Here is a 9,926-nt window from a genome sequence, read left to right on the forward strand (position 1 = left end):
CCTTCCATCTAGATACATTTTTGGCCCTTCATATGAAAGAATTTGGGCACCTCTGACCTATACTTATGCGGATTATATGGATAAAATACTCTCTCTATGCATTGCGTAGATAAGAACCCTTTTACAGATAAAATAACCGAATGTGAATGTCTCTTTTCTGCTAATCCTGTGATTACCTGACAAATCAAGGTACTTTGTTACATTGATGCAAAACTAACAGAGGTATTAAAACAATAGCTACCTCAGCATACACAGTACGACAAAATCTCTTGAATGATATTTCTATTGTCTCACAGTATATATTGTCATATGCCCACCACTGACTGCAAGTGTATATATTTCTTTGTTTAAGCCTATATCTTATTGCTACTGAGATATCCAACTATCACATCTACAATGTTTTTCTATACACTGAAGCTCTATGCCTGACCTCGAAATGGCTTAACATTGAGCAAACAAAATACTATAGCAGTTGTTTACTTAAACAATGAAAGAATGAAAATCATGAAGTAACAAATCCAATAAAAGCTAATTATATTCAATAGCAGTAAGTGCCCTATCTGAAGTTTAGGGAAATGTATGTAGTCTGCCATAATATCAATTTTACAACACACTCTATTCCTGTATTGTAGACGTAAGCTCGGACTTGAAGAGGGTCAGGCCAGTAATAAGATAACTCCACAACATCTCAACAACAGGCAAATCAATGACAGGAATCAATTGTTCTGGTTTGCCAAAGCATAAAGCCTTCAGGACATCTCCACTTGTGTAGCAAGACATAGATGGACAGGTGGCTGGCATCCACGTGTGTACTACCAAGGTGCAGTGTGTGTTTGTTTGTTTGTTTGTGTGTGAATTTGTATTATTACTACTAAAATCTCTGCACACAGTCGCAGTGTGGGGAGTCACTTCCCATAAGGGACAAAAAGCTAGTCCCGTGTGATCTTTTTCACTTGAACGCAGCTTAACCTTTGCACTGGTCATGATGGATTCCTTGATCTTATAGGTGACAAATAGAGGTGGCAGTTTCAGAGAAGCAGCGGGCTTGCAGCACTCCCTAGCACGTATGCATGTCAGTTTAGTGCAGCTAAAGAGACATAAGCAGATTGGTTAACGGTCAATGATTACCAAACTAGTCTGGCTTTACCCAAACATCAATGTCAAGAGTTTTTAGGTGTTTTCCGGCAAAATGAATATAAGTTTAGTAGTAACGATGTTGCATGCACATGAAGTTAGCCCCAAGAGACGACGTTTAAAGGCAATTTCGAACACACATCTGTCTTTAAACAAGAACTACGGACAATGAGGAAATGGTGGTGTTAGACAAAAGAAATCCCCGAGTTAACACACAAGATGTTGGTTCACCCACCGCTAGCAAACCCATCACTCCTTTGTTGTGAGGAATATCCGTTAAAAGTAGTTTTATGGAATTTCCCGCTCACTTACAAGAAAACACCCGACATGAGGGGCGAGTACGAACCTTTCGAAGAGTATCCTGACGGCGAAAATTCCCAAAGCCAGCGGCAAGGCAGTGAACAAGTGTCCAGCTTTGGGGTACTCCACCCCGGGAGCTGGGTCTGCCAGATCCGCCCAGGTTACGTTGTGTGGGAGCCAAAACCTCTCGTTCCAGAACCAGGCTGAAAGAGCAGCCATGTTGAACAGTGCCCCAGTCGCCGGACAGTTAGATTAAATTAGTTTAATATCCGGAAGAAAAGGATGTGTGAAACTTGATGAAAGCCTTCCCTGCCCCTGGGCCACTTGTGGTGATGACTTGCCTCACTCTCTAGTTTCTTCGTCTTTGCACCAGTGTGATGGAAACCAGAGACTTCCCGGTTCACCTTTTCAAAATAAGATTCTCAACATTAGATTTTGTGACAGTCCTTTTACTAAAAAATAAAAAATTGTTAACATTTTAGCGAAATTACTTCAATTGGCCTATATAATAAGGAGTATGGAGTATGGATGCATAATAAGAACGTGAAGGCAAATGCTGGACTTGACCTCAGAATATATATATTAGGACAAAACATTGCAACATGTTTTTTTAAACTGAAACGGGGGTGCGTGGAACACCCTGCCTTTTTTTCTTTCTTTTTTTTACCACGGTTTACAGGTCTCTGCTGATTGAGTAGGCTATCCTGGGACCATAGACTGTTATACGGTCAATAAACGAGAGACACACCCACCAAATGAGAGAAAAAAATACCTGAAAACCGTTTCACACCGTTGTGAGGACGATGTCGTTCAACCAGGAAACCGTTTGAACATGCCCTTGGACTTGCGCCCGCTTGGTGTTGCGCCTAAAGTCTCAAAACCAGCTCTTCTTCATATTTTCTCATACATTTTTTTTTTCAATTTTGAAATTAAAATAACCCAGCTTCCTGTATGTTATGTCTGTCACTGGCCGGCTTGACACATTTGGCTGATGCCCTGAGGGGTAGGACAGGAATTGAGGAAGTAAGGCGCGAGCTTTGGCGAGACCCCAGACCGCCCTCCCTCAGGACCAGGGGGCATCCACCCCTGATGTTCCTGTTAGAGGCAGACTGTTGTCAGATACTTTAATATTTAAGTTATTATACCTTTGTTATAATTTGGGTGATTTTACAGCTTCCTCAGTAATCAGAATAATAGAGTATCGTATCAAAGGTAGATAGGCTACAACTGACTGGAGTTGTGATTGATGTGATGGCACACCCAAGTGGTCAATGGATGTATTAGCCTACGACCAACATCTTGACCTATACAAGTAGTATTCTGTTTCTGTAAGGGCACCTCACTGATAACCATTATAAATTGGCCAACTTATAATTGTTTATTTAAAATATGCAAACTTTAAAATTGAGCTAAAAGTGGCTGAAAAATGTGTTACGATTTTTGATGGCATCACAATGGCAGGGATGGGGCAGCTGCAGTGCTGTCCGCTGTCTAATTATAGATGGACATTTACCCCTTTGGAGCACGTTATTATTAGAAATATCACCGGCCAGTTGACTCAATAACTATCCAAGGGGTTTCAGCAAGGGAATCCAATTCCAATTTTAAACAAGTGGCATATGATGTGACTTCATGTTCCACACATAACTGAGCAACAGAGCTGGTAAAAAATAAAATAAACCCATTTGTGGGATCAAAGAGTATACATTGAGAGTATTTTTGTTCGAGTGTTTTAACAATTAGAATACAGGCAAAGCAGGGAATTTGTAATACCCATTATAGACCACTTCAAGACCAAAGGAAATAGGTTACCCCCTGTCTTTCATGCTGCCTTTGGCTGAAACTCTTGATTCACGGTGACTTACAGGGACATTGATGCGATACTCTGGTTTAATAGTGACGGACAGATGGCCGTTAATGAACACACATTGGTTTCTTGCATTTTAACAAAATCCAGAATAAGATCACATCTCCAGAGATATTTCTGAATGAATCAAAAATAAAAAATAAACTGGTCAACCAAGTGGGTTGAAAAACACAAGGAAAGATTGTTGATTATGAAGGCATTCAGAATCACACTGAATAATCAGTGTGCCACACAATCCATACTGAACTACACAGCTATAACTTATGAGGACTGATGCAGGATGTGTGCTTACAGAAAGGTTGAAGTAGGTCTAGAAAATGGTAAAGGTGAAGAGTTTAGAGTGGCAGTCTGACTGAGCTCAGGTCAGATTACAGCGAGGCTGTTGCAGAGTGTGTATGAGTGAATCCTGCAGGAAGACAGCAGCAAAGTAAAAAGAACATGAACACAGGCACAAAATCAACACGTTCAATAATTTATTCCAAAATAGGAAGTCCAGAAGAAAAACAACACAATGGGAGTGGAAACTGTTATGTGTTCAGTGTTTTAACAGTGGAAACATACATGTCAGTAAAAAGGTCATTAAGGCACTTTTTTTAAAGATAATTTTTTTGGGGCTTTTCTGCCTTTAATTGATAGGACAAGTGTAGACAGGAAAGGGGGAGAGAGAGAGGGGACGACATGCAGCAAAGGGCTGCGGGTTGGAATCAAACCCAGACCACTGTGGTAAGGACTGAGCCTTGGTACATGGGGTGCACACTCAACCAAATGAGCTACCAGGGTTCCCTGTTTAGACACTTTTAACCACAAAATTATGTATTATTTCACAACATTCAGGTCGGAGTTCAAGTATTTTTTGAGGCTGAGTAATTAAAAATTCTTACAACTTTTAAGACTTGGAAGATTAACGCAATAATTTGCGACATGTATGTTCCTAATGAGTTAAAAAGAAGTTAGTGTTTTCTGTAATGTAATAGAAGCAGGTCAACACAGCAGCTCAGGTAAAGCTGGCAACGATGCTCAATTTCTTTTTGTCATTTCTGTTTGAGATTCAAACATGACAGTAGTCAGGATTAGGCACAGTCTTCACCTATAATCACCTGGGTTATACAGTAGTTCTAGTGTAAAAGTCCTCTCCCAACTTCCACCCATTCATCAGTCTGTAAACCTTCACATGTGCTCTGGGTGGTTCTGCAAACACTTGATGAACTCTGTGACTGTGTGGCCTTCGAAGCAGATCTGGTGAACGGCAGTGAAAAGAGGAAACCTGGAAAGGCAAAAGAATGATTTAAAAATTATTAAAGGAATAGTTCGACATTTTGGGAAATAGGCTTATTCACTTCCTTGCCGAGAGTTAGATGAGAAGATTGGTGTCATGTGTGCAGAGGCAGATTTTGTTACATTTGGACAGAACAAGGCTAGCTGTTTCCTCCTGCTTTCAGTCTTTGCTCTAAGCTATGCTAACTAGCTGCTACCTGTAGCTTTATATTTACCTTACAAACATAAGAGTGGCACCAATGTATTTCCCAAAATGTTGATGTAAATATTTCCATAACATGACGTGAATACAATCTAATTTTATTTTCTAAAGCTACCAAATTCTCAGACCTATATCAGTAATTCAAGGAATGATACATGTCCAAACAAGCCATCTGGTGATCAATATTCTCGTAATAATATAAGACAGACTTACTTTTCCACCATGTTTTTTTGTTTCAAGACTTGGTGGACCTCGAATGCAGTCGCTGGACCTTGAAGCTTCTGACCGTTGAGCAGCTCATTCTCCAACTGCTCAATGGTCTAAAACACAGAGATGTTTGGGGTTGTTTTAGTGTTTGATGTTACATTATCATGCTTTTCATAAAAAAAGGGACAGACAGAGATTAACAAAATCTGTTCCTCGTACTTTGCCTGTTTTGGCGAAAGCCTCCCCGATCTTGCGGTTGCGTCCACCGTAACAGGTTGTGATGAGGTCAGCGATGCCGCAGCTCTCCAGGAAGGTAGTGGGGGAGACTGGGCCGCCTGTGCAAAAGACCCTGGCAAAGGCGATCATCTCCATCAGGCCCAGACGAATCACTGCTGCCTTGGTGTTGTCGCCAAATCCCAGGCCATCACAGAAACCTGCTCCCACTGCTACGATGTTCTGCAGCAACAATAAAAAGGAGATCCTGCTGTTATTGGGTTGCACTTTTTTACATCTTGGGGTCAGTACTAATGTATATGAGGAATCTACTGGTTTGGATGAGAAAGCAGTGCCTCAAAATAGATAATTTTCATATATTTTTGACAAATAGTCAGCAAAATATGTTAATTTGTCTCCTTACTGCTTTTGATGTATACCCACATCCTGTGATCAAAAACACAATCTAATTATTAGTGATTAGTTTGTAAAATTCACAATTTAAAGGAACACGCCGACTTATTGGGAATTTAGCTTATTCACCATAACCCCCAGAGTAAGACAAGTCAATACATACCCTTCTCATCTCTGTGCGTGCTGTAACGCTGTCTGACGGTTCCAGCATTAGCTTAGCCCAGCACAGATCCTGCAGGTAACTGGTTCCAACTAGCCTACTGACAGACAGGCTTGCTGCGAGCATATCACTCCGCCCAAGTACTATATTCTTCCGCCTGAGAATATAGTTCCCGGTTTGTTTACGGTTAGAAGACGGCTGTGTCTCATGTTATGTTATTTTTTTGTACACGCTGTGACTCTACAAATCACAAAATGTAAATAGGAACACGTCAGCGTTATTTTGTCACTTATTCGGAGCAGTAGGATTGCTGGAACCATTCACCTGCATGTTCTGTGCTGGCCTGATGCCGCTGGAGCCGTCAGACAGCATTACAGCACGCACGGAGATGAGAAGTATATGTATCGACTTGTCTAACTCTGGGGGTTACGGTGAATAAGCTAAATTCCCAATAAGTCGGCGTGCTCCTTTAAGCTTTTTGGATCAATACTGCACCTTTAAGACAAGCAGATGTATCTCTTTAACAGGATATTTTAAAGTTCTCACTGAAAAGGTTTTAAGTAGACCAACCTTTTAAAAACAATGTCTGAATGATTACAGATATCTCGGCAAATGGTGAATATGAAGATAAACATCAGTAGATGTCTACAAATATTAAACTACAAATGTATTGTCTTGTAAAGGAACTTCTTTTGACCATACAGTATTTTTCACCATCACTACTTTGACGTATTTCTAAGAAGCACAGACATGACATTGACATTAGTGCTCAGAGGGTGCTGAAAATAAAAAAGTACATTTGTTTTGATGGAGGAGAAAAGCCAACCTTGAGCGCACCGCAGATCTCCACAACATCCGACTCCTCCACCACAGCCACGCGGAAGTTGGTGGTCTGCATGAGCTCCTTCAGCATGGGCCCGCAGGCCTTGTCTTTGCACCCTGTGTCCAAACATAACAAATACATCATCACCAGTTTCCATAGTGCAGCACTTAAGAAATGTATTTTGTGGACCGAAGGAAGAATAGCTGCTGCTTCGGCCACAGCTAATGGTGATCCTAATAAATGTAATGAAATATTTTAAACTAGACAGAACAATTAACACTGTATTGTTCTGCCAATAAAGCTTTGTGTTAAATAGACAAATTGTAATTTTGTCCCCTAATTGTAGGCATCAACATACCGATGGTTGTTTCACAGAACTTCTCCTCAGCGACCTCATTGGCGATGTTTGCTCCCATGAGGACCGTCATGGTGATGCCCAACTTCCCTCGGATGACCTCAGAGATCAGCTTCAGACCCTCTGGACCCGCATCCACACCCTGGAGCAGACAGATCACCACAAAATCAACACATGGATATCCCTGTGCATCATTACTTCCCCATTCTTTAGTGCATTGTAACATTCCTAAACCAATGCGTTGACTATATGAATATAAAATGTTTTGATAAGAAAAAATGTTACCTTGATGAGAGACATTCCTATAGCGTCCTTCTTGATGTGGTCTTTAATGGTGTCGCACACTCTCACAATGAACTGGTGAGGCACCACGAAGATCAGGATGTCGGCTCCTTTCACAGACTCAGCCAAGTCTGGAACTGCCAACTGATAAGGGAGAGAGAGAAAATATGGTGAAACTTCAGTCATATGGTAGCACCAAACAGTCATCAAAGTTATTGAATTGTGTTTTCATGCTTACCACATTGGAGGGCAGCTTGTGGCCAGGCAGATATTTCACATTTTCATGGTCCTGGTTGATGATTTCTGTGAGTTTACGGCCGTTCACCGTCTCTTCAAACACCCACATGTTCACTGTGGTGTCAAACTTGTCATACTTGGCTGCGTTGGCACCCACTATCTTGGCAATGGCAGAGCCCCTGTTGACATGGAGACAGCAATGAGCATCCTGGCGTGGAGACAGCGCTGGTTGAATTTATTGTTTTCCCGAAAAAATTTAAATGGCCCCTTTTCTTCTGTGATATGTAAATTATACATGGATTAAAAATCAATTTCATGTTTTGGCAGTTTCAAAGTTGCAGTGAAGATTTGAAGAAAAACGTGTCATATATCTAGTCTGGAGTTAGACAGGTTATATTGATTCTCTGATATTCCTCTGGCTGATATTTAATTTTTATTTATTTGTGTATTTTACATAAGAAAATGTTCTTTGCATCAACTATTGCTGATATTAAGGAGGTTGTACATTGACCACTGTGTGTAAAAAAACACAAAATTTCCCTTTTTAAATATATAAAGGTTGATTTGAAATATTTCATGGTTCATTTCTTATAGTTGGTTATTGATTTAAAGACAGTGGTGTTTCTCCTAATAGTGAACCGAATTCAAAAAGACCTGTGACACTTGACCTTTGTAGTGAAGACATTTAGTGTCTAGTTAGTTGAGTTGAATAGTTTTTCAGATGCTTTTCCAGACAAGAATAACACTATAGGTGAAAAAAAATGAACCAGAAGACCATTATTTTGGCATGAGGAGAGTCTCATTTAAAGACTATAGACTATTGAATGTCCACATAACACGGGCTAAGAGCTGTGAGGAATCCAAATAATATGACATATGTTTATAAAACTCAATGAAAAGTTAAGGATTAAACTACCCAAATGTATATAATTTAGTTTAAATTATTTCTCTCAACCAGTAACAGCATTGACATGCTTACATATTAATGCATCAATAATAATTATAATATAATACATTTTTATACACACTGCACTACATTAAATTGTATTTTTACTTCTAATACTTGAGTTACATGTTGCTAATAATACTATTACTGCCTTACTTTTTTATAGTTAAAATTTTGAATGCAGGTCTCTCACTAGTACATTGTGGCATTGCTACTTAAGTACCTTTAGTATCTGAATCTTCCTTCACTGGCTGACCTAAATGTCATGCAGGCTGAGGGATATCAACACCACATGGCGGCTGACTAAGCACTAATATTGGTGAATAATTAGTGCAGGAGTTGCGTCATTAATAAAGATTTTGGTTTGTTGAAGCATCAAAGGTCTTCAGACAGCCAGTGCCAGAAGACCTCCATTCTGCAGTTTATGAACTTTATGAATTATTTTTCTGCTGTTAACAAAGGCTAAAGTGTTTCTTACAGCTTTGCCAACTTGTAGACAACATTCAGACACACACAGATAAGCCTTCCACTGAGTGTGAAATCTAATCCAAAGAACATAGATACCGATATGATATGGTGACAATAAGCTTATAGCGCAACACTGACAGACTTCTCTGTTTAAACACTAAACTGAAAGACATCCAAAAGTGCATTAAAATGAATTCAAACACTTCACTTACCAGTTACCAGAGCCGATCACACAGACTTTCTTCGGCGCTGCCATGGTGTGTTTGACCTTCCAGACGGAGCTGCAGCCGGTGCGAAGACGGACTGAAACCGGGACAGTGTATTTATACCGGGCCCGGAGCTGGGGGTGAGACACACCCTCTCCAGCTGGTTGGGCTGCTCTGTCGTCTCTCAGGGACTAACTTTCTCTCTTTATCTCACACACAGAAGCAACGGGATAGTAACCCGTTACATTTAGTGGTGAATTAAATACGAATCACTGAGGAATTATGATTTTTAGTCTTTAAGTCTACACGAATTTAATTTGGTAACTCGGCCCCATTAATCATCTCATGAACCTTATGAGGGGTCTGAGCCTGAAGTTGGGAAACTTTGGACTAAACTACTTAACTGTATAAAAACAAAAGCTCGACCACCTTGAGCAGTTACTACTGTAAAATGCTGTTTATGAACTGATGCATCAATAATAATAATCTAATAAGGTTATAGAAGCGGACTCTCAGGAGCCGTTTCTTTTGCGTAGAAAGTACTTTTGTTTTTAATTTTGAAGTACATTTAACTCTTAAGGTTTGTACTTTTACTTAAGTAGAATTTGGAATGAATACTTTTACTTGTAATAAAGTATTTTTTAACATTGTTGCACTGGTACTTTTACTTAAGTAAAGAATCTGAGTATTTCTTCCACCACTGATAATTTGTTATCTGGTTTCTTTGTCTTATGCGAGTCAATTTAAAAAGGTCCCATGGCATGAAAGGCGCTTGAAATGGCGATAGGTGTAAACCGAGCCCTGGATATCCTGCTCTGCCTGTGAGAAAAGGCAATG

At 40.0% G+C, this 9,926-nt stretch overlaps 2 protein-coding genes across 2 annotated transcripts in view; both read right to left on the reverse strand.

Moving 5' to 3' along the window:
• The window catches only part of cers5 (ceramide synthase 5), a 36,240-nt gene extending 33,964 nt beyond the window's left edge, over positions 1-2,276 (reverse strand). The window contains exons 1-2 of the mRNA XM_028575349.1: positions 2,207-2,276; positions 1,481-1,838 (exon numbers count right to left, since the gene is read on the reverse strand). Of these exons, the coding sequence (XP_028431150.1) occupies positions 1,481-1,653 (173 nt within the window). The 5' untranslated portion in view covers positions 1,654-1,838; positions 2,207-2,276. The remainder of the gene's footprint in view (positions 1-1,480; positions 1,839-2,206) is intronic.
• Positions 2,277-4,096: 1,820 nt separating this feature from the next.
• Positions 4,097-9,203, reverse strand: LOC114554847 (glycerol-3-phosphate dehydrogenase [NAD(+)], cytoplasmic). Its single transcript, XM_028576914.1, has 8 exons — positions 9,096-9,203; positions 7,471-7,648; positions 7,236-7,376; positions 6,954-7,092; positions 6,599-6,711; positions 5,205-5,441; positions 4,992-5,098; positions 4,097-4,565 (listed from the first exon to the last, which is right to left on the reverse strand). Exons 1-8 carry the CDS (start codon positions 9,137-9,139, stop codon positions 4,469-4,471), a joined length of 1,056 nt encoding a protein of 351 aa, XP_028432715.1. The 5' UTR covers positions 9,140-9,203; the 3' UTR covers positions 4,097-4,468.
• Positions 9,204-9,926: the final 723 nt, after the last annotated feature.

This window comes from Perca flavescens, chromosome 4 (genome assembly GCF_004354835.1).
Source record: "Perca flavescens isolate YP-PL-M2 chromosome 4, PFLA_1.0, whole genome shotgun sequence".
Classification (NCBI taxonomy): domain Eukaryota; kingdom Metazoa; phylum Chordata; class Actinopteri; order Perciformes; family Percidae; genus Perca; species Perca flavescens.

Coding starts and splice junctions, on each gene's coding strand:
- LOC114554847 (XM_028576914.1), bottom strand. CDS start 9,139: ATGGCAGCGCCGAAGAAAGTCTGTGTGATCGGCTCTGGTAACTG. Junction 7,649..9,095: donor GTGATCGGCTCTGGTAACTG/GTAAGTGAAGTG, acceptor CCATGTCAACAG/GGGCTCTGCCATTGCCAAGA. Junction 7,093..7,235: donor TAGGAATGTCTCTCATCAAG/GTAACATTTTTT, acceptor TGTCTGCTCCAG/GGTGTGGATGCGGGTCCAGA.